This window comes from Tauraco erythrolophus, chromosome 6 (assembly GCF_009769465.1).
Source record: "Tauraco erythrolophus isolate bTauEry1 chromosome 6, bTauEry1.pri, whole genome shotgun sequence".
Classification (NCBI taxonomy): Eukaryota; Metazoa; Chordata; class Aves; order Musophagiformes; family Musophagidae; genus Tauraco; species Tauraco erythrolophus.
The window spans coordinates 61,227,273-61,250,231 of record NC_141470.1 but is presented as its reverse complement, the minus strand read 5'-3'; the positions used below and the strand labels follow the sequence as shown (position 1 = coordinate 61,250,231).

The 22,959-nt window shown below is 40.7% G+C and overlaps 1 protein-coding gene and 1 non-coding gene across 2 annotated transcripts; one reads left to right on the top strand and one right to left on the bottom strand.

The window, feature by feature from the left end:
* Positions 1-652: 652 nt before the first annotated feature.
* Positions 653-726, bottom strand: TRNAI-AAU (transfer RNA isoleucine (anticodon AAU)). The gene has a single exon. It is a non-coding gene; the product is annotated as a tRNA-Ile (tRNA).
* A 1,278-nt stretch (positions 727-2,004) lies between these two features.
* On the top strand, positions 2,005-22,847 carry MOK (MOK protein kinase). The gene is given in 13 exon segments (XM_086613630.1): positions 2,005-2,105; positions 8,341-8,472; positions 11,879-11,953; positions 15,638-15,724; positions 16,188-16,236; positions 16,666-16,682; positions 17,182-17,216; positions 17,219-17,249; positions 17,251-17,331; positions 19,746-19,847; positions 20,266-20,462; positions 21,805-21,986; positions 21,988-22,847. Coding segments are annotated over 13 exon segments (1,137 nt in total). The 3' UTR covers positions 22,036-22,847.
* The last annotated feature ends 112 nt before the right edge of the window (positions 22,848-22,959 follow it).

The following is a 22,959-nucleotide window of genomic DNA, read 5'->3' as shown; positions in this document are numbered from 1 at the left end:
CGCGGGGCGAAGCGAGGGGCACCGGCGGCACGCGGGCAATGGCGCCACCGGCAGCCGCCCCGCCGCGCCCCTGGGCGGGCCGCCCGGTACCGACGGCGCCCCTCGCGGGGGCAAAAAAACCTTCGGAGGCGTGGCGCGGCATGGCCTTGCCCGGGTGGGGCTGGGGTGGGACCACGGGCGACACATAAACCGGCTGGGGGCGACGTTAACGCGAGTGCGGTTTCCCTCTCTCGAGAGGCAGCGTGCGCTCCGCAACCCGTCCCTCTCTCAGAGGGGGTTCGCACACCCGCGGGGAGTAAATCCAACGAGGGAGGCGGCAAGCGAACGTGTCGCCAACGCGTGAAGTGGAACCCTCACGGAAGGAAACGCTCCTAAAGGGGTGACCCGGGCACGCTGCAGTCCGGCCGGCGTAGCAGAAATGGGAACTCGCACTGTGCCGGAGTCGCCCGGGCTCCTACAGCCGCCGGAGCGCGATGGAGCACGGCCGGCGCTGCAGCCGCGCTGGGTGAGCCCGCCCCGCGACTGGGTCGTTGTGTAGAGAGAACGTGCGTGGCTCAGCAGAAACGGAATAGAAGGCAGCTAGTGGGACAGGGTCCAGAGAAGGCGGGGAAAAAAAAAAAAAAACCCAAACCTCAAAAATGAGATTTCTGCGTGGCCCGTACGGGGATCGAACCCGCGACCTTGGCGTTATTAGCACCACGCTCTAACCAACTGAGCTAACCGGCCCACTGACTACAGTCGCTTCCTCTGGGCCTTGATAACCACAGACAGGTCCTGCCCCCATCCCCGTCCAGGCGGGGGACCTCCACGCCCCTTCGGGAGTGCCGGACTCGGGTCCGCACCGGCGGGCACACCGGCTGATCAGTGATCAGCTCCACCGGAAAGCATCGCTCCCCGCCTATAGAGATGGAGCGCCTGGCAGGCAAAAATCACCAGGAGACACGTTCATGGGGTGACTTCACCTCCGGCTCGATAGGCTAATACTTCCCTAGGTTTTCTAGGATAATGATTCGTTTCATTTAATTAAACAAAATAAATATTTTCGGCATTTATTTTAAAGCAGTTACTCTTCTGGCTGTTTAACGCAGTTAGGATCCTAGTTTGCACGGACAAATGATTCACCTTTTCCTCGTATGGGGCTTTTTACTGCATATGCAGGGCTTAAGAAAAGCTGTGTTACCAGCTTTGAAGCCCACGTTAAAACACATTATGTCCCTTTACCAAAAGGCAAACACCGTGACAGGGAGGCGAGGACATTGTTTTGGAGACCGGGTCACTACAGCTCGGCGAGAACAGGGTTAATACGGAGCGGGGCCGTCGTCCCGATCCCCGTGTCTCCCGTCCACTTCTCCTGCGAGCCGGGAACTGGAGACAGGCACTGCACTCACCTAGCCCAGCCGGGAATAAAGCCCGCCTAACCCAAACCTGCAGCGGCACACGGGAACCGCTAGGGATCAGGAGATCACCGAGGATAAACTTCAGCTCGTCGGAGCGCTGCCGGGACCAAGCGCCCGCACCGGCCGCGTGCGTACCAGTGACCGCCGCAAGCCACGGCCACTGATGCCGCCGCTGGCTTCACGGAGCACTCACCGGCGCGCACCGAGGCCCGCGGGCGTTAACCCCTTACAGTGCAAAACAACAGGGCCGCGGAGCTCCGCACGAAGGAAGACGCACGCAGCGGCGAGGCGAACGCGCCAGGCCGCCACGCGCTCCGGGGTTCAAAGCGACACCGGCAGCGCCGCGCGGCGGCCCCACCGGCTAACGGCCGCGCACCGCCCCCGGCCCGGCCACGCGCCACCCCGCGCGCAGAGCATGCGCAGTACTCGCGAGCAGAGGCGGAGCGAGCAAGGCGGCTGCCCCCGCCTCGTGCCCACTGCGCGTGCGCCACCTCCCTCCCCGCCGGCCGGGCGGCTGCACTGCGCCTGCGTGGCGTGGCGCGCGGTCAAGGGGCGTGACGTATGGCCGCGGGAGCCTGCGCGGTTGCCAGGGTGACGGAAACACAACATGGCGGCTGAGGGCTCGGCCGGGAAGTGCGCAGCGGTCGGAACGGGGCCCGACCGCTCTCTCGCCCACCCCGAGACCCGCAGGCGAGCGCAGGATGAACAGTAAGGGGGTGCGGGGGAAGGCGGCGGGCCCTGCTCGATGTGGGTGGCCGCGGCCACAGGGCGCTTCCTCAGGGGAGGGGTGGGCCCGGGTGTCTCTGAGGAGGCGGGCGATCACCGGTGACCCTGGCCCGAGGGGACCGGGGTCCCGGGCCGCGCGAGGAGCACCCGGGCTGAGGTGGCCGTAGGTGGTTTTGTAGTTCCTGGAAACCGCCGTCCCTGCAGCCCGCTGCCACCTCCTGGATCTCCCTGCCCATGTAACCTCTGGTCTCTCTCTGCATGCCAGTCCTCCTCTTCAGCAGGGTGCTAACAAATCTTTCTGCCACCCGTGTGAAGCAGTAGCCTGTCTGTCTTCTGGTCTCCCTAAGTGCTTTCTCAAAAATTGCTAAGTTCTCTCATTCTTTGTTCTGCACGTCTTTTCTTCCATTGCTTAGCATCCTTCTTCAAATCATCCCATGTCACACCCTACATGTTTGGCAGGCTTCTGAATGCAACAATTATGTACTGTGGCTTTGTGACTGTGGCTTAAACTGAACTCCTTGTTGCTTTTTTGTTGTTTTTGTTATTTCTCTCTTCCCACATGCATTGATGTCATATTTAAATGTCATGGCTTTTTCTTCCTTAGCATTTTGGCATCTTCGTGACAAAATATCTGCTTTAGGGTTTCATAATATCCTGTTTTGACTATTGTAGTGCTGTCTTTTCTGTCATTTTGCATTGGATTCTTTAATTCCAAATCATGATTGATTTTCTTTGCTCTCTAGTTACAGTAATCCAGGTGTAGTCTTTGAATTCCATCACTTGCCCGTAATTTTAATTTACATTGTCCTTGATTTCCTGGGTCCTGTAGCCTCTTGCACATTAAACTGTTCTTCTACTGAATGGTTACCTCTCTGCCATTCTCACGGGCACTTTTTTGGTGTTAGACTAGTTCAGATTTCTACATCTTATTCTTACAAATAACTTCTGCCATATCTTTTGTATTTATTTTGTTGATTTGTGTGGAATTTAATTCCATTTCCCTAACCTTTATTTGCCTTTCCACTAACAATTCTAAGCCTGAACATCTGTGTGTGCTGAAACAGGGAAGGGAAGGAAGATATTAGATAATGTCTGGCTTGTTATAGGTGCCATGGAAGTATTGTTAACTGGTGATTAGGTCATCTTTTTTCTTTAATGTTATATGCCAGTGTAATTAAAACACTGTTTATTTAATTTTATACTAAAAGCTTTCAGTCTTAAAATGCTGATAAAAATCTTAACATTTCTGTCATTCTTCATCTTGTAGTATCACAAATTCGGGTAAACTAACTGGTAATTAGTTTTGTTTTGTAGCTGTAGTAAGTTTCATAGCTTAAAATTGGCACGCTTTGACCTGACTATTCCCTTTCAGTGTGTGTTTGAAGTCTGTTGGTTTGAGTTTTTCTTCTTGCCACCTGGGCACTTTCAAAGGATCAGTTATGTGATGCTGAAGTGGATTTTTAAGAATCTCCAGAAATCTTGGCTTGTGGGCGCAAATTCAAAATTTGTGTTAAATTATTAATACATTTGAAGTCTGAATTTTATTTCTTCTTATTCCATATAAACTGTTATGTTATTATTCTTACGATGTCTGAGTTCCTTTCAGCTTCTCATTAAATGATAACTTGTCACGTGATCGTCTTGTTTTCTCCCTAGAAGAAAAACTCTCTCCTCTTTAGTGATCTGTTTTGTTGAGAGTCTATACAATGATTTTACGCATCAAAAGACATTTCAAATAATGCAATTTTCATTCTTGATTCTGCACTTTATTCAATCAGTTGAAATTATTCAGGTTCTCTGCTGAGATTCTTTTCACTGGATGGCTCTCTCAAGTGCCAGGTTAAAGCCTCAGTTGTTTGTTATGTGTGAATTTTTAATTTTGTATGTGTAGCATTCTATTGTAAAAAAATAATATAGCAAACCTTATATGCTTAAATGAAAAAATCTTCAGTGCTCCAAGAATGTTTTAAAGTGTGTAAAGAATTAACTCTTCTTACACTATTAGAACTCTTCAGTTTAAAATTTTTTAAAAAATCAAATTATTTTGAGCCCTCTACTGTCATTTGGACTTAGAATCGTAGAATGGTTAGGGCTGGAAGGGACCTTCAAAGGTCATCTAGTCCAACCCCCCTGCAAGGAATAGGGATATCTCCAACTAGATCAGGTTGCTCAGAGCCTCGTCCAACCTGGCCTTGAACGTCTCCAGGGATGGAGCATCCACCACCCCTCTGGGCAACCTGTTCCAGTGTTCTACAACTCTCACGGTAAAAAATTTTTCCTAATATCCAATCTGAATCTACCTCCCTCTATTTTAAAACCATTACCCCTTGTCCTATCACAACAGGCCCTCCTGAACAGCCTCTCCCCATCTTTCTTGTAGGCCCCCTTGAGGTACTGGAAGACCGCTATAAGGTCACCCCGGAGCCTCCTCTTCTCTAGGCTGAACAGCCCCAACTCTTTCAGCCTGTCCTCATAGGAAAGGTGCTCCAGCCCTCTTGTCATCTTCGTGGCCCTCCTCTGGACCCTCTCCAACTGGTCCATGTCCTTCTTATGTTGGGGGCTCCAGAACTGGACGCAGTACTCCAGGTGAGGTCTCACGAGGGCAGAGTAGAGGGGGAGAATCACCTCTCTCGACCTGCTGGCCACGCTCCTCTTGATGCAGCCCAGGATGTGGTTGGCCTTCTGGGCTGCAAGAGCACATTGCTGGCTCATATTGAGCTTCTCGTCCACCAGTACTCCCAAGTCCTCCTCCTCTGTATTTGTGCCTGGGATTGCCACGACCCAGATGTAGGATCTTGCATTTGGCTTGGTTGAACTTCATGAGGTTGGCACGGGCCCACCTCTCCAGCCTGTCGAGGTCCCTCTGGATGGCATCCCTCCCTTCCAGCGTGTCGACGGCACCACACAGCTTGGTGTCATCGGCGAACTTGCTGAGGGTGCACTCCATGCCACTGTCCACGTCACCGACAAAGATGTTGAAGAGGGCTGGGCCCAACACAGACCCCTGAGGGACGCCACTCGTGACCGGTCTTCACTTGGACATCGAGCCGTTGACCACCACTCTCTGAGTGCGGCCATTGAGCCAATTCCTTATCCGCCGAGTGGTCCATCCATCAAACCCATGCCTCTCTAGTTTAGAGAGAAGAATGTCGTGCGGGACAGTGTCAAAAGCTTTGCGCAAGTCCAGGTAGATGACATCCATTGGTCGACCCTTGTCCACCGATGCTGTCACCCCATCATAAAAGGCCACCAAGTCTCTTGGACTTCTCTTGGAGGAGAAAAATACACGTATAGAAGAAAATATAAACAAAACCAAATTATATAAACATACACTGTCTTAATCTAAAAATATTTTCAATAAATTTGTACAAGAATGCTTTCCCTGTGTTTCTCTGCCTAAGTACTTTGACTCATTAACACCTGTGGCTGGTATACCGTAGATATTCATATCTTATTTTCAGATCATATGATTTGATTATTTATTTTTTTATGCCAGAGGATCAATTACTTGCATTTTAAGAAAAGCAAAATATGAGGTTGACATTTATCAGAATCAAAAAGTAAGTCAATAAATTGCTAATTTTTTTTATGTGTGTCTGCCATGGGCATTTCTTGCCACAGGGACTGGCTCTGACATTATATGAACATATAACATAGCCAGTATGTATCTGACTGACTGGAGAGTATCAGTTGCTCCAAAAGAACTCTGTTGACACTTTGTCTTTGGAATTCTGTAAGAGTCAGATTTCAGTATTCTGAATTTACAACCTCCATCTTATAATTTAGCTATTTAGATAGGAAATTAAAAGATAGAGAGCATGGTGTAAAGTGTGATTTTTGCTCACAAAGCATGTTCTTTGCTCAGTCACATTGCTTAGTGAACGCCTAAGGCTACGGATCACCTTGCTTAAAGCACTAATTGACCAGCCATCAAGTGACAGCCACATGAATTAAACAGTCTCATGGTCTCTTCCCTATTTTGGAGTCTCTGTTAGGGATTGCCTCCTTTACCCATAATGATTTTTAAATTCTGATTTTGGTTTTAAAATAGTTCTATATATAAATTGTCTGTACAAGGTGCATTAGATGGTGTCACTGATTTTGAATTACTCAGCTGTTTGCTATTTTTCGAAGTTAGATGGCCTAATTATGTAGTTTATGATCCAGCATGATGGATAATGATCAGCAAACCTAAGCAGCAGATGATAGAAATGAGAAGAGCAACTGACAATTCTCACAGAAGTGTTGCTACTATATTGGAGAAAGAGGGACTTGCAAGGGGAAAGTTTGTAATAATTAAAATATAAGCATTTGGATCACAAGAAAAGGAGTAATTTTGTTAACAGAAGTAAGTGTGAAAGTTGGGGACGAGAAAAGAGGCGAAGACAACACAAATCAATTGCTAGTTGGAAGACAGCATTAGAATGTCCTTGCCTAAGTAACTTTTCTCTCCACAAAATTTCCTGGCAGGCTTTCTCCACTCTGAGGCTGTATTTATACTTGTAAATTAAACATATCTGGAAATCTTCTTGGACACAAGGAGCAACTGGCATGAAACGGCCCACATCTACGCTAGTAATTCTCTTATCTTCCAAAACAAGGCAGTAAGACAGAAACTGCTTGAGGAATGACCTTAGAAGGAGTCCTCACATCAGGCTGGGAAGGTGCCTGGGAGACCGGGGGTTGTCAAATCCCTGCCAGGGCCTGTTGTCACAGTAACAAATACAGACGACTGTGCTTCATTGAATTCGGTGCTATCGAGGCAGCTTAAAGACTCCTACGGTTCTTCTGACTCCCATAAAGGGTTGAACATGATAAAAGAAGTTTCCTGCTCTGCCTCCCTCAAAATGACTGGGTTTGGATCTTTCTTAAATAAGATGACTGTTTAAGTCAAAAGCAACAGCAGCATAAAGCTAACCAGAATTGGGTTTTGCTCAGATGAAATTACTGGAAGAATAATCAAGGATAGAATCTGTAGGTGCTAAAAATAAAGGGAAACAGGAGGACAAAGTGGGTGAAGGGAACAAGGCAGTGGGATTGGTAAGGAACAGTTAATCACAAAGCTGATGGAGAATAAAGGAGGAAAGAAAATAAATGTCAGTTTTGAAGGACATTAGGAAAAGACTCAGAAATTAATATGAATAAAGCTTTCTTCTTAGCCTTTACGTTATCTACTTCACTTCTTAAAATTCTGCAGGACTAGACTTGACTGATTTTCACATCCTTTTGTTTGATGCACTTCATTATTAAAGCCAAGTGTTATTTTTGGCCTAATGCAAAACTACTATCTGAATTTAATATGGGAATAAAGCTTTAAAATCAGCAACTGCTTTGCTTAAAAAAAAGCAAACCCAAAACCAAACAAAAATCACCCAATCCAAAACAAACAAACAAACAAAAAAAACCACCCCAAAACACAAAAGACCACGAAAACAAAAAAACACAAACATGTTGGAACAGTGACAAGATGCTTTTCAAGGTAATTTTATGCTTTCAGTACAATGTAAATAAAAGGGTTTCTTAAGTTCAGGTATGAGTTGCTGATGTGCTGCAGCAGAAAAAAGGTATGAAGTGGAGTGGAGTATTAAGGGAGTGGAGCATCTCCCTTATGAGGAAAGGCTGAGGGAGCTGGGTCTCTTTAGCTTGGAGGAGACTGAGGGGGGACCTCATTAATGTTTATCAATATGTAAAGGGTGACTGTCATGAGGATGGAGCCAGGCTCTTCTCACTGGCATCCAATGATAGGACAAGGGGAAATGGATATATGCTGGAACATAGGAGGTTCCACTTAAACATGAGGAAGAGCTTCTTCCCAGTAAGGGTAACAGAACACTGGAACAGGCTGCCCAGAGAGGTTGTGGAGTCTCCTTCTCTGGAGATGTTCAAAACCCGCCTGGACGTGTTCTTGTGTGATCTGATCTAGGTGGTCCTGCTCCGGCAGGGGGATTGGACTAGATGATCCTTTGAGGTCCCTTCCAATCCCTAACATTCTGTGATTCTGTGATCCTGTGATTCTATGAAGTGGTGTGTGCAGAAGCATCATGTCTCTGAGCCCTTAAGGAGGTAGTAGTATATTGTTTAAGATATATACGATTATCTTATGTGTTAACAAAAACCTTTTTATTTAATAATTTTCCATTAGTCAGAATTTAACAAATCAAGTATGGCTTGATATGCAGTCTTCATAACAATTTCTATTTTAAACATACTGAAACAGTGTATTTTTGGGTTTGGAATATAAACCAGTTGGTGAGATAGGAGAGGGAGCATTTGCTGATGTTCTGAAGACACTGAGTCTTAGGAATGGAAAGTATTATGCATGTAAACACATGAAGCAACGTTTTGAAAGGTATGCATAATTAATCATAGTACTACAGGAAATCTTATTTAAATCGGTGGGGAAACGTGTAATTAAGACTACATGCAGTTTTTTGAATAGACATGCTGATCATGCAGGGCCTTCCCATTTGGCACTGAGGTTATTTCCTTGAGTACTCTGATTGATGTCATCCACTATACTAAATTCTGCCTGGCCACTCAGTCAGGGTGAAACGAGAAGGCTGAGCACTAAATAGTTGATTTCTGCCTTTCCAAATGCACTGACTATATTTGTGCTGTTTTTCTTTTCACTGTAAATAATAATAGGAGGAGGAAACATGTCAGTCCTCCCCCTGGACAATACTTTTCTCAGTCGTACTTTAAATACTGTTTTAATGCAAGTTAAAACCACTGTATTTATTCTTAGTCCATGTACAGCGTTCGTTCTACTTCATATTTGCATTTATATTTAATTACATCCACCAGCAAGACACTCTCTGTGGTCACAAAATAAGTACTTTTTATCAGTTAGGAAAATAGCAGAGAGGGATGTGTGGAAGTAAACAGAGTTGACATTCTCCTCCGACTATATGTGTCAAATAATGTCTTTTGGGTCACTGACTTTGAATTCTCCGTAAAATATATTAAGTTGCTAGTGAAATCAGTGGGAGTGACACATTTGTACATACGAAGTAAAATGAGACATTTTGCTCTTAGGGGAGGTTTCACAATGTAACTCAGAGTTTCAAAGACTGTAAGTTTTAAAACAAAAAAAGAGAACTCAAATATCAACTAATGTGGCTTCTGATTCTCTGTTGTGTTATTAGAGAACTGTTGATCAATTTATACCTTACCTACAACCGACCAAATCATCCAATTTATGATCAAAAGAGTATTTAAAATAACTGCTTAACTATCTCAAGCAGATGGTATACAATTCAGTGGTAGGGCGTAACAAGCAGACTCTTTTTTTCATGTAGCATGTTTAAGATCTCTTTTAGGCCTTTAACCCTTTGATAAATTGACTGACAAATTCTTTTGATGAAATGAACTCTTTTAGTAACAGATAACAGTGTTTTAAACAGAAGCTGTAAGGCATTTCTCCTAGTTTCAAATTAGGAAATAATTGTTTTGGTGTTGAGCTTTAAGTCCGACTGTGAAAAGGCGTATGTGCCCTGTTCTGATCCATTAAATAGAGTACAAAGCTCTTTGTTTCCTGCTTCCTCCCCAGAGTTTCTGTAGCATGTAGTTTTCTTGTTTATTAAAGTCTAGGAGGGCAACGTAATAATTAAATAGTAAGAGGTTACCATCAAAACTTAATTTAAAATGTTAAATTTGGCAAGGCTAGATTGTCACTTATCAGCATCCTGCTGAGCAGTAGTGGGAATGTATGCTACACCAGTACAGAAAAAACAGCAATCATCCATGCTATTATGCAACACAGAATTCCTCCCAGCTAGCTCCTTGGCATGGTAACTGATGTCTGGAACACATCACGTTACTGCTTATCTTGTTTGGGCAAGTCCAGCTACTCCAGACTGCCAGAAGGAATAAAGCCATTCTCCTGATTTGCTCTATACAGAAACAAAGCAGGCAAACAATTATCAGGTCTTGCATTTGAAAGTTCAGTTACATACTAAAGTGGAGCAGATTCTGACAGTCTCATGCCAGGGAAGAAAAACAACTATAATCCAGTCTCTGATTGCAAGTCCTTCTTCCTCTTTTCTTTTTAATTCAACTTTAGTGTGGAACAAGTGAATAATCTGAAAGAGATACAAGTGCTAAGGAGGCTGAGTCCACATCATAATATCCTTATGTTACATGAAGTTTTTTTGTAAGTATGGTGCATTCATTTCTTTCTTCTTTATTGCTTTATTTGAATGATATTCAGTGACTTTTGGGTCTAGCGGCAACCTGTAGGCGCTTAACCAGCTTTTTATTCCAGCAGGAAGGAAGAGAACCCAACACATTTGTCAAATTCTGAAGTCTTCATGCTTTTTTTGTTAAGAAAATCTGATGTAGCTTGCACTTTCTCTGGCTTTTTTGCAGCAGACCAAAATTATTTCAACATCAGTATTAAAATTACAGACTAGATTTATTTTAAGCATAGGTAAACTTCATACCGTAGTATATAATACTTGCTGGTGATTTCAGCCCATGTCCTGTATCCAGTGAGTGCTTTAACTGCGCAACATCGTATCTACTGGAAACAGTATTTTGGTTAAACACACGGGGAGCTTATCTGCTGTGCAATAGGCTCTGGTATTTCAAGGATCTTGGTTTGACTTGTCAGTTTGAACCAGGGATCCAAGCAAACTATTTGGCAGTATCATTTCATAGGCAACTTTGCAGACACCCCTTTGCAAATAGTCGTTTAGACCTCTGAATTAGGCAGCAGCTGGGCTATGAGTCGGGAACGAGATCTATCAGAGATGAAAGTTGGGTTCCTCAGCCTCATTAGGCACTTCAGTGTCTTTTGGGGACATGCTCTGTCTCACAAAGAGATCAGGTTTTATGACAGCATTTACTCCATTACCGTGCATTAACTTCATCATTATGCAACAGCAGACATATACTTCATTATTCAAATACTTGACACAAAACTTGTTGACTGGTCTAAAATATTTTTTTCTTGCTCTTCAGTCTGTCTTTTTCTCTGCTCAAGGCTCTGGTACTATATTGTTATTGACAGGCCTGTTTTCTACAGATATATGGAAAGCTGGTAATCGTGTCAGCAGCTTAGCTTTCTGGAACTCTCAGCTTCAGCTGCCGTGTTGTTCACAAAGTGTAATCCAGATGGCCAGCCAGTTCGCCCAGCTCTTTCACAGCCTGTCTGCCAGCGGAACTGCAGATTGTACCTCAGCCTTGTGCTGTCTGGGTTAATGGAACATTGCAGAGGGGACGCACTTTAATGCAATTATCTTGTAAGAAAAACTGGAGACCAAAAGATGTCTGTGTCTGCAGGGCAGTGAAATGGAAAATAAAGTGTCAGATGTATTATCATATCGTGACAATACTTAAAACTTCTGTTGTCAGCAAAACACAGATTCCAGTCATACCCATTTCCATGCACTAGAACACTCCTGGTGACTTGACTAGAAAGTATTTTCAGACCTAGCGTAATGGCTTTCCTGTCTTTCATTGTAAGATTGTATCAGTCGATTTACTGGAAATTTCTTGGTGCTGAACAGTGTGATATGCCCAGAAAGCTTTCCTTCAAATAACTTCATAGAGTAAAGCAGTTAACTTTTGCAACAGACCGTTTGGTTAGTATAAACTAAAACTATGATACCTCAGAGCCCAAGTGGGAAAACTCCTATGAGAAACTATCAATTAAAAATGGAAACGCTCATTTTGATACTCATTAAACTAAGTACTTACTACACTATGTACAAATCAACATTTCTAGCTTAAAATCTCCTTATTTGTTTCTTCAGTGATAAAAAACCTGGCTCCCTTTCACTCATTTGTGAACCTATGGACATGAATATTTGAAAGCTGGTAAGAGATATGTAGCATATGCTTAAGAAACATACAAACCTTTCTTGTATAGATCACAAGGTGGAATTATTTTTCACTTGTTTTTTCACCGTTAGATGTTACAAAATTTATAGGGAAGTTTTGTGCCGTACTGCTTTGCTCTTTATTTCTTTCCAGTGCAATATACCCCCTTGCTTAAGGCATGGATGCCTGCAGAAGGTTCCTAATGAGTCAGATCAATGGCCATCTGTTTCTACAGTCAAACTTTACATGAAAACAGGGGAATAACCTTGACTGCAAAACACAAAATAATTGCTTTATGTGACAAAAAGTACAACTTAAATAGGTTCTTTGTTAGGTCAGGACTGTAATGATATAACAAGAAAATTATTCCTGTTTGTTTCAAAAACTACTGAATCAATGAATAATGGTTTTCAGGTTTTATACCTAGTAAAAATGCCTTTTACCAAATTTTCTTTATCAAATAACATTGTTCCCTGAAACGTCCTATATTTGAAAATTCTGGAGTTGTTTGTCGAAGCACATGGGAGACCATAAAGCTCAAGGAGGAGTTCCTACAAAAGAGTTCGAAGTTTTCTAACAAAAGCTGGTTTGAAACCTAATCTCATATAGACACCAAAGGAGTTGGATACAGCAAATGAAGGGACACTTACTTATAATTTGCTATTAAAAGAGCATTCTTTTTCTGAATAATTAAAAATTTGTAATGCCTTAACAGTTGGGAGATTCATTTAAATAACTGACCGTGCAACTGTCATTCAGTGTAACAGAATACATAAAGACTTGCTCCCAAACATTAGTCTCGTGACACTGAGTATTCAGATCTCTAACAAAAGGAGTAACCCTGTTTCTGACCTAGATAAAAATTTGAGGTTAAATTACAATTGTTTGCTGATTGCTGAAGCAGACATTAATATTTGCTGGTTTTAATACGACATTTTATTTTTCCAGGATAAATTTGTTAAGTTGTAAAGTCAGAGTAATAGCATATAGGAAGGAGTCCTCATTGGATAGTAAGTTAGTCCAGTGCATTAAAACAATCCTGCATCTTTTCCTTCCATGAAAGATACTAAACTTCAGTTATGAAAAATCAGAATGTTTAGGTTTGTTCTTTAACTGCCTTTTTTTTACCTCAGAGTATTTGCTTTAATTTGGCTACATTTCTCAGTCTTTCTCTCATTCTTTTCATGTGAAAAAGCCTGCTATATTAAGTATTGCATACAGATGGAAATTAGTCTAATAGTTTCAGTGTGTTCTGCTATGTTTTTTTATTTCAAAATTCAGGTTTTATCAAACTCAGGTTTTCCATAAAAAGATAGTTTTCATGCCATTTAGTTTTAAAAACGTCCTTTTTTATGGCATGGTGAATCAGTTCAAAATGAAATCTATGTTCAATTCTAATCTGAAATGCTGCAGTTGGGGGTTATCTAAACCTTAATCTGGGTCTACCTGAAATACTATAGATCGCTGGTTCTTTATGGTCTGGATTTTGTTTCTGGACTGTGTTTCCCATGATACAATGTCTTTTTTTCACCGTGTACAAGGTGGTGGCACATGGGGTGGAGCTTGTCAAATCATAGAATAAAATAGGAAAACAAACAACAGATTCTTCTGGATATTATAAGAAATTTTTTAAAATCTTTTGATATTTTGCAGTATTAAAGTATTTAATTTGTGCCAAGTGTTTTGCATTTTTAAGAAATCTATTTTGTATTTTCAAAGTAGACGTGTCAACACCACAATTTCCCGTGGGGCAGAAATAGTTTTTTATTTGTTTTCTCCCTCAAACAACTCTACTTGTGGCTTATTGAGAAGTCAAGAAGTGTAACGTGTGGCAGTCATTTCAAACAATAAAAATGGCAAAAATTCCAAGTACCTAATTAAATCGGAAAATTAGTCTTAGTTCTCAGCCAGAACACTTACAGACAGAGGATATCTAGATAACAATGGCAAACAGAAGTAGCTCCTTGTGAATTTTCAGTGTTGTGATTTGAAGGAGTGCATTACTAATTTGTAGAACCATTAAATTGCGTTCATTACTGATGCTCTGTCACAAAACAATTTCAGAGTGTACAAAAGCAGTTACATTTCAGATGATTTGTAGTCTGTTGTAAATTTGTACAGTGTATAGTAGTGAAATGCTTGTCATTTTCTAAGTGCTCTAAATCTTGCAAAATTAAGCTTAATGTAGGTGCAGAACAACTTAAAGTTAGAAATCAAATTTAGAGGCAAGCATGGTTGTATGAAATTGTTGTATGAAGAAATCTTGAAGCAGTGGTTGACTGAAAATGAAATTTCTAATTTAACAAGATGCATGGAGACACTTCTGCAATTAGGGAAACGGTTCACTGTAATGTACTAATGTGGAAAGTTGATCCTTTTGATTTTTTTCCTTAATAGACTGGACAGATTCGTGTTATTTCAATCAAGACAAGGCTGTTTGCCTTTCCATAAAATCACAATACTCCTGCTATTAATTTACAGTGGTATCCCAAGTAATTTAATAACTGAAAAACAGGTCTTGCCTTCTGTTTAATCAAGAACAGTTTGGTCATTTAAAGTGGTGGGAAAATTTGCCTCAAGCAAAACGATCATAACCTTATGAATTCACTTCATCATTACCTTCAACTAAGGTTTCTCTAATGCAATCTGGAAGCAGACGAGCTTCTGCTCCAGATACTAGTGACCTGTAATGAAAAAACAATTGAGCATGACTTCTTTTCACGAAGGCCTGATTTTAAACTACTGATAATAATCCAAGTGAGTTTGAATAGCTGCGGTTTATAAAATCTTGTCTACTATAAATGCCCAAAACCTGATGTTGAAAACGCAATTACCTCTAATAAATACTACAATTCCCGACACAATGTACTCTTGTTTCGGGTGCTTTGTTATCTAATCCTGCTCAGTGGATTCTGTGGCTGGCTGGAGGAGTACTGCGATCCGTAGGAACACAAGTCCCGCCGGCTGCTCGGACTTGCAAGCCTCAATGAGTTAGTGTCCTGGTCATCTCCCTCCTCCTCCCCAGCCATTACTCATACTCCTGTCCATCAGGCAGATCAGTACCTGCTTTGTTTTTCAAAAATGTGATCGTTTCTGCCTCCCTTTAGGACATTGCAGTGTTACATAAAGGCATTCCAGCAAGATTAAAAGGCCTTTGGAGCCTGTAAAAGGAAAAAGCTGAGTCGTTACTGAATGGCTCTGAAAATAGATAAATTTTTATAGCTGCCGTTATTGTGCAAGGACAATAGCAAGCTGAGCTGCATAGGTTAACCTTTAATTTGCAACTCAAATGTGAATCACAAGCCTTTTAAGCGTTTAAGTAATTTGAGGTGATTGATATCAATCTTGAACTTTAAGGACAGTTACTTTGTTTAGAGAGGAAATTAGATGTTTAGAAGTGAAATACTTCTCCTAGAGTTCTGCTAGAACTTGGGGAACACAGATACTGCAAGAAAAAATGCAGTAAAAGGCAGATTACAGACTTGAATTGACAGTTGTTAGCTGCGCTTTTTCTGGTGCATACTGATGTCTAGAGTTGAGTGGAAAATGGATTACAAAGCTAGCTATAAGTGACAGGAATAGTATAATTGAAAAAGGTAGTATCAATGCACTGTTGGAAGCTGAAGAGTAATTTTTTTTTGTATTCTGTTGTTTGCTAAAAAGGACCTGTAAAACTTGAAATATAATTCTAGGAAGGAGAAAGCCCTTACCCAAAAAAAAACCCCAAACCCTTAAGAACACATGTACCAGTTATGCAAATCTCTTGATTACATACACAGGTAAGAGACTTGGCTCAGCAGCAGCTTACAGTGAATGTCTCATACGTTTATTTCAGAGTCATCTTTAAGTAGAGACATTCAATTGTCTGGGGCAGCGGACTGCTGCAGGGGAGGAGAAAAAAGGCATCTTTGCCTCCAGCGGAGCCCTGGAAGGCAGCGAGCAGGTAGCCCGTGCTACTGCCAGCACACAAGGGAAGCTCTGGTACCTGCCTGCAGGAAGCCCTGCCCATCCTTTGGTGACCCCCGTGAGAGCAAAACCAGAGCCTGGCCTCCGCTTCCTGCGGTCGCCCTTTCCCCATTCCCATACCTGTAGCTGTGTCTCACCATGGTGGCAAAATTCAGGTTTTTACTATGCTGTTGATAAATTTGAAAAAAGTGTTAGTTTCTTTAAGTATTTTTTTACAAATACTGGAAGCACTGATAATGTTTATCTTTTACTGAACTCTTCTGTCTGATGGTACAGAAATAGGATATTTAAGAGAGATGTGAAACCAGAAAACATATTAATAAAGGTAATTGATTTTATGAGAGGATATTTAACTGAAAGTGAAGTATATCAGTATTTTTCTCTTTAGTCTGAAAGGTAATGCTCTTCATGAAAAGAGGACAGTTTTTAAAAAATATATAGACAGTTACTTCTAATACTGTGTTCCTGATCTAGAAGAATGAACAAGCAAGTTTGTTATTGGCTAAACCTGAAATGAATCAGACGCATTACAGCCTGCATGTGCTCCAATCTAGAAACCTGTTCTTTATCCTCTGTTAATTTATGTTTTCCTTTCTGTGTTAGCCTTGAAACAAGCGATAGGGTTCAATTCTGCAGCCCTTTTTGTCTACATTCAATTCCTACATTTAGTGGAAGTTATTCATACTAAAGAGAGCAGAAGGTATTAGCTTTCAGAAGATTTCTTCATTGAAATCTATTCTCCTGACACTTTCAGAATGTTATTTTGCTAACGTCTGAAAAGCAAGGATTTCAAAATTCAGTTTATGAAATTTTATTTTCTGGTGATAAATTTTTTTTTAAGTCTTAGAAGTGTACAGGAGAAGCCATTACAAACAGAAGCCAAAGCTGCCTGTTGTATCACTGTTAAACACACGAACTCTAAGAAAATAACTTAATCCAGATGTCCTACTTAGCAGTCTTCCCTTCCGTAATAGTCCATATGCTTTTCCATTAACTCTTAGCTCTTTCTTTTAATGATGCGTAGAATGGTATTTGCACATATTATAGGGCACAGATATCTTCAAGCCTGGAGCTACTTACTATTTAAATGCAGTTCTGCTGCTATAATACTTCCCCTGGAATTGCTGAAATTTTATTCTTAAAGTAATCTGTGATTTCTTTTATGATGACTACTTCACACATTTAAGGAAAATCTTTGCTGGAATATTTCAGTCTTTCTAATTTGTCAAAATACTGTATTTATTTTTGCAGTAGAATACCCTGAAGTTAGCAGATTTGGATCTTGTAGGAGTATCTATGCTAAGCATCTCATACAGAATATATCTCTACACGTTGGTACTGAATGCTTACTTACAGATGGCGACTATAGTTGCAAAATTGATATGTGGAGCGCTGGCTGTGTTTTCTATGAAATCACAAGGTGCAGCATTCAGTGGAGGGTCTTGCTTATTATTAATCAAGAAAATCAAGGGTGAATAACTCAAATAAGGAGCACGTGGTATGGGTAATACGATCTTTGTTTTCAAGGTTTTGTGGAAGCTGCTTCCGTGATTAGTCTGCAGGGCAGTAATCCTGTCTTGTCTGGCACTCTTTTCACCCTGTGGCAGGTCAGTAATAAAGCAGTGGGACTTCCAGAGAACATAGTACCCACAAATATTGTTTATAAGTAAAATAACGTTTTTGAACAGTTGGTGGTTTTGGTTTTGTTTTTTTCTTTTTTTTTTTTTTTTTCTTTCTGCGTTGGCTTCACATTTGAGTTTGGTAAAAATGTGTTTTCTCTGCCTTATCTCTGAATAGAGTATGCTCGTTTCCTATCATGAGCATTGCTAACTGTCCTCAATCTTGTTGATGCGCTTGATGGTAAAATTTTTTCCTCTTTTTTTGACTTACTATTCTGAAAAAACAGAGGAGGTTAGAGAAGACACTCTCTCTGATTTACTGCTTTGCTTCATAACGTAGTGTGTTTAAGACCTTTTTGTGCCTGGGCCTTATGTACTGGAATATTTTGAAGTTGGATTCTGATGAAGGAAAAGTTCGGGAAAACCCAGATTAAAGTCCTTTAAGATTTTCAATGATGATGAAACTATAACTCAAAAATTTGTCACTGATCTTCAAGAAAAAAGGAAAAGTAACCACCATGAGTATTTCTCCAATATCTTTGTGCCCTAGCAACAGCAGCAGTTCTTCGTTATTCTCCTCCCACACTGCTGTCTCAGTCCTGCTGCCAGGACTGATAGCATTTGCTTTGCTTCTTTCCTCCTCCTCCACATGGCAAGTGCAGCTGCTGCCATCACCATCACACTACATGACAACCCTCATGCTTTGCCTGTTAACTTGTAGAAACAGTTCTCCTTCGGTCAGAAAACTGTTAACAGAAAAATCCCAATGTGGCAGTTCTCTTGCAAAGCAAATCAGGACCAAAAGCTTTAAAAATGCTGTGGTTTTCCATTTCAGTTTGAATCAGGTGGGCTTTGAAGTTGGCAAGAAAATTACACGCTGCAAAATTAAGTTTTCTTAGGGCAAAAAACCTTAAATGTTTCCTCATAATTTTAGCTTAATGTAACAAATTTCATTCCTTGCAACCACTGCACATTTTCAGAGACCCGATAGATACATTCCGAGAGAAATGAGAGATAATCGTTGGAAATTACCAAATTAAAAAAGATACGGCCTTGCCAAGCTACAGGAAGTTACAGACAGGCTCCTTTCTTTTTAAGTGCGTCTTGCAGTTTTTGCTGTCAAACATTCGTGTAAGCCTTTATGCTTGACACCACAATGCGTTAAGAATTTTTCGTCTTTTACTCAGCCATGCTTATCTTTCACATTTTGCTCTCCTTCTTTCTGTTCCTTATAAATCATGGTTCCTGGATTACATTTTTTTTTTTTTTTGTGGATTGCACAGTTGTTCTTCTCCAAGTTACAGCTTTACATTTAGAGATAGCACGTTTTTGTAGTTCACACAAAAGCCACTCCCAGCAGCTTTTCTTGCTGTAGCTGCACATGAATCAGATCTCTTTTCTCTTCTTCCTCTACTCAAAGCTTTGTAAAGACATTCAGAGAAGTGTGCAGCCAGCTGTTTGACTGAATTTGTGAACAGTTAAAAGATGTTTCCTCCCTCTACAGAAAGGGCTGAATGTATTGCCTTCAGAAATAACGTGGTGCTACTGAAGTGTTTCTGAAATTACAAGCCCAAGAAAACGCTCTGCTAAGATGGAAAAGGCAACATGCAAGAAACAAACGTTAGTGAACGTAACTTGTTAAGTCAGATTGCTCTATTGACAACGATGTTCTCAAGGATTCTATGCAAGTTTTATATTAAATGAGGATCAAGCTCAGGAATGCAGTTCAAATTACCATCTTTCCTGTATTATTGCTTGCAAGCAACCTGTGTGTTAGGAAGGGAATGTTTCTTATATATTTCTATATGCACACACAACAAGAGGGACTGTTTGACTCTGCTGTCTTAAAATGAGGAAAGCACGTTGTCTCTGGGATCTGCCGCTTCACTAGAGGAAAACACAATCCCATATCCATTGCCTTTCACCAGGAGGGATGTTCTTTTCCCACGTTTTACACTTCACCTGTGAGGAGAGGGCAACTACAGGTTTCTGTTTAATAACCCAAACTACTCTTTCCATCCTACCATGCAGTTGTATTAATCTGCTCCTCACATGTTAACCTTCAGTTGTTGGTTGGTATTAAACTGTCCACAAATTAATAATTCTAAAATGTATCTTCCTCGTAAATTAAGTTTTTTTAACTGAAGTGACAGCTGTGTCACTTAAACTAGTCATGGTGTCTTCTCTAGTGCTAATACCATCTCTTACCTTGCAATTTTCAGCCTGTCTTTCCTGGATCTAATGAGCTGGACCAAATTTCAAAAATCCATGATGTTATGGGCACTCCTGCTAACAAAACTCTCAACAGGTTCAAGCAGTAAGTATGCACTTCCATAGTTATTATTCTAACTGTTTAAATAGCCACAGTAGAACTGTACAACTGTGTGCAATTTCTGCTCAGGGAACCACCACAAAAATCTAATACTGTTGTGACAGCTGCTGACCAAAGAGCGGTGTCTTCTATCCCTACCCAGAGTTAGTCATGCATTTGTGATCTCTGTAGGCAGAGCAGAGGAAATCTGAGCCTGTATCAATCTTATCTGGCCTTCTGTTTCCACAGTGTCTTTAAGGCCAATGACATAACTTGTTAGGAAAGAAAATGTTTTTTCTCAAGTATTACTTACTCATCCCTAATAAATGATTACCTAAATCAGATGAGAATTATTCTTTTTTCAGTAAATTGTAATTCTCTCTGAATATGCATGAATAACTGTTCTCCACTTGCTTTAACACAGGTCAAGAATTGTGAGTTTTGATTTCCCCTTTAAAAAAGGAAAAGGAATACCTCCTCTTGTGCACAGTTGGTCTCCCAAAGCCTTCTCTCTCCTGTACGCAATGATAAAATATGATCCCGATGAGAGAATTGCTGCCCATCAAGCATTACAGCACCCTTATTTTCAAGAACTCTGGCAAGTGACTTCCAATCACTTCAGTCTTGAAGACTAAATTAAAAAGTGGGGGGAGTGCTGTGTATTTATTATTTAAAGTGGACTGAAACAAAGTTTGCTTGCAGTGCTAGTGCTTAGTTTGCAATACGACGAACACCATTCAGTCAATGTAATTCTTCGCATTGAGGCCAAACTTCACCTAAAGCACAACTGATGGTTTTATCTTTTTTTTTTTCTTTTTTCCCCAAACTTTATAGGACAGCTGATACACAAGCTTTGGCTATGTACAAAAAATTAAGATTACTAGGAAATACCACAGGGCAAGTACCTCTGTGGCAAATTTCAAAGGAAAGTCAAAGACAGGTAATATTTAAGTGGAAGAATTGTCAGCCCATTTAGGGAAAGTAATTTGTGACACTGAGCTTGTTAGCTATAAACGTTTTACTTAAGCTGATTACTTGGTTTCATTCAGTCTGCCTAAACACGGATCTTTATTGGGTCTGATGCAGTTCCACCCCCCTCGCAAGCCCTGAAAACCATGAGTTAGAATTCAGAAGCTGTGATACCATATAATCCCTTCAGTAGACAGTTGTCATAGTTGCTGTTACTTAAAGGGTCAGTTCCATGTTTTTTAAAATATCTTCCTCCTCTTCTTTTGCTGTCTGGCTTTGAGTTAAAAAGTTGTACAGATGAAGTTGTAGCAGAGGCAGAAAGTGTGCTTTTGCCTTGGCAGGACTTCAGTCTACATTTAGATGGGAAAATCCTAAACTTATATTTATATGACACTGGAAGTCAAAAATTAAAACCTGATTTAAAATTCTGGCAAACTAAAACCTTGTTTATATTCAAGCTATGTGAAAACTGCTCAACATCCTCACTCTTAAGGGTTCGCGATATCTGCAAGGTGAGATAGAAGTTAGTACTATGTGAAAAACTCTCAAATACAGGTTTTTCTCAAAAAAAGATTACAGTAGTAAAAAAATATAATTTTCTGCTATGCGTTGAACCTTGAAAGCATGAACTCTCCTTCCATTGGAGCAACCACTTTTTCTGCCAGTTTAGTTCTGGGGTTCATCAATGTAGGCTTTGTAAGAAGTTCCTTCAGGAAAAATTGCAAGAAACATCAAGTGAGGTAATTTAAAAAAAATAATTAGCTGCAGTAGTATTTGGCTGTTATTTTTTTCTGATAATTTAATTTTATATTAATTTTATATGTTCTTGGAAAGAAACTGAATCTTTTGTATTAAAGCATTCCCTTAGGACAGTCCAGGAAAAAAACAAAACCACAACATAGACACTCTTATGGAGAATTACCAAAATTAAATATTTCTGGAGTAGCCAAATTAATTTCCTGTCCTACTCCTGCATTGCATTCAGTGTTCTGAGCTCCTAAGGAAAGTGGTGAAACCCCTGTGATACAGTATGCTAGATTTATTGGATCAAATATTGAGGTATGGACTCTGACTTGCTCGTTAAAGTTTAATAGCAAAGTGTTTTACAGAGCGTATTTCAAACTTCTGTTGTTTCCTCAACAGTCTGAGAAACAGAAGGCACTTAAGTCTTCCCCGAAAACGTTGCCACTTACCTGCTATAGAAAGAAGAGGAGGGTGTTACTGACCACCTTGTAAAGTCTTTGGAGCGTGAGGAAAAGCACGGCTGTGCAGTGAGAGAGATCCCATCGTGCTTTCATTGTTAGAGATCTAACAAGAACAGCAGTGCCTTCTTTTGTGTTTTTCTGACAATTTGTAGGAAAACCCCACAAGGTTATGAGGGCTGCTTACCTGCCGTTTTGGCATTCTGCTCCCTAAAGCATTGTCCTGGCAGAGCTTAGAGAGCGCTCTGGGTTGAACTTCCTAAGTGTTTTTTTCCTTTAGAACCTGATGGAGGATGAGGTTGATTAAAAATAACATGAAAGGATTCTTTGAGCTTCATCTACAAAATAGGTTTTCATATTATGTTATACATGACAGCTAACTGTTGTATATTTTTTAGATGTAAAAAAATCTTCATTTTCAGTCAACTCTGGAAAGTACGCACCTCCTGTATTTAATAACTTCAAGTTTTATTGAGAATCCGCAGATTACGCAATCATATGAGGTATTTGATGCAGTTTCTGTAACTGCTGAATATTTTTATGTAACTATAGCTAAAAGCTAGAGCAACTTTTTTATCTGATTCAAAACCAAATAAAATTTAGTCATAGTTTTCTTCAAGCCACTGATCTTAATACTAATCAAAAGTTTTAACAGTGACTGATGTTGCAGCTAGTTGCTTAAAAGAGCAGTAAAGGCGTATATCTTAGCATGTTTCAGAAATTTTGCAGTCAGGTCATCAGTAACAATTTAATATGATGTTATGTTTGCTAGGGCTATAAAAGGCAAGAGTTGAAAGGCAGAATTTTTATCTTACTTGGAAAGAGCAGTTATTGCAATTTGATACCATTGATATTAAAACTCCCGCGGTCTCCTAAAATTTGCAATAATTAATTTGCAAGTACTTAAATTTGGTGATGTGTTACAAACCAGTTTTGTCGTTTAAAAA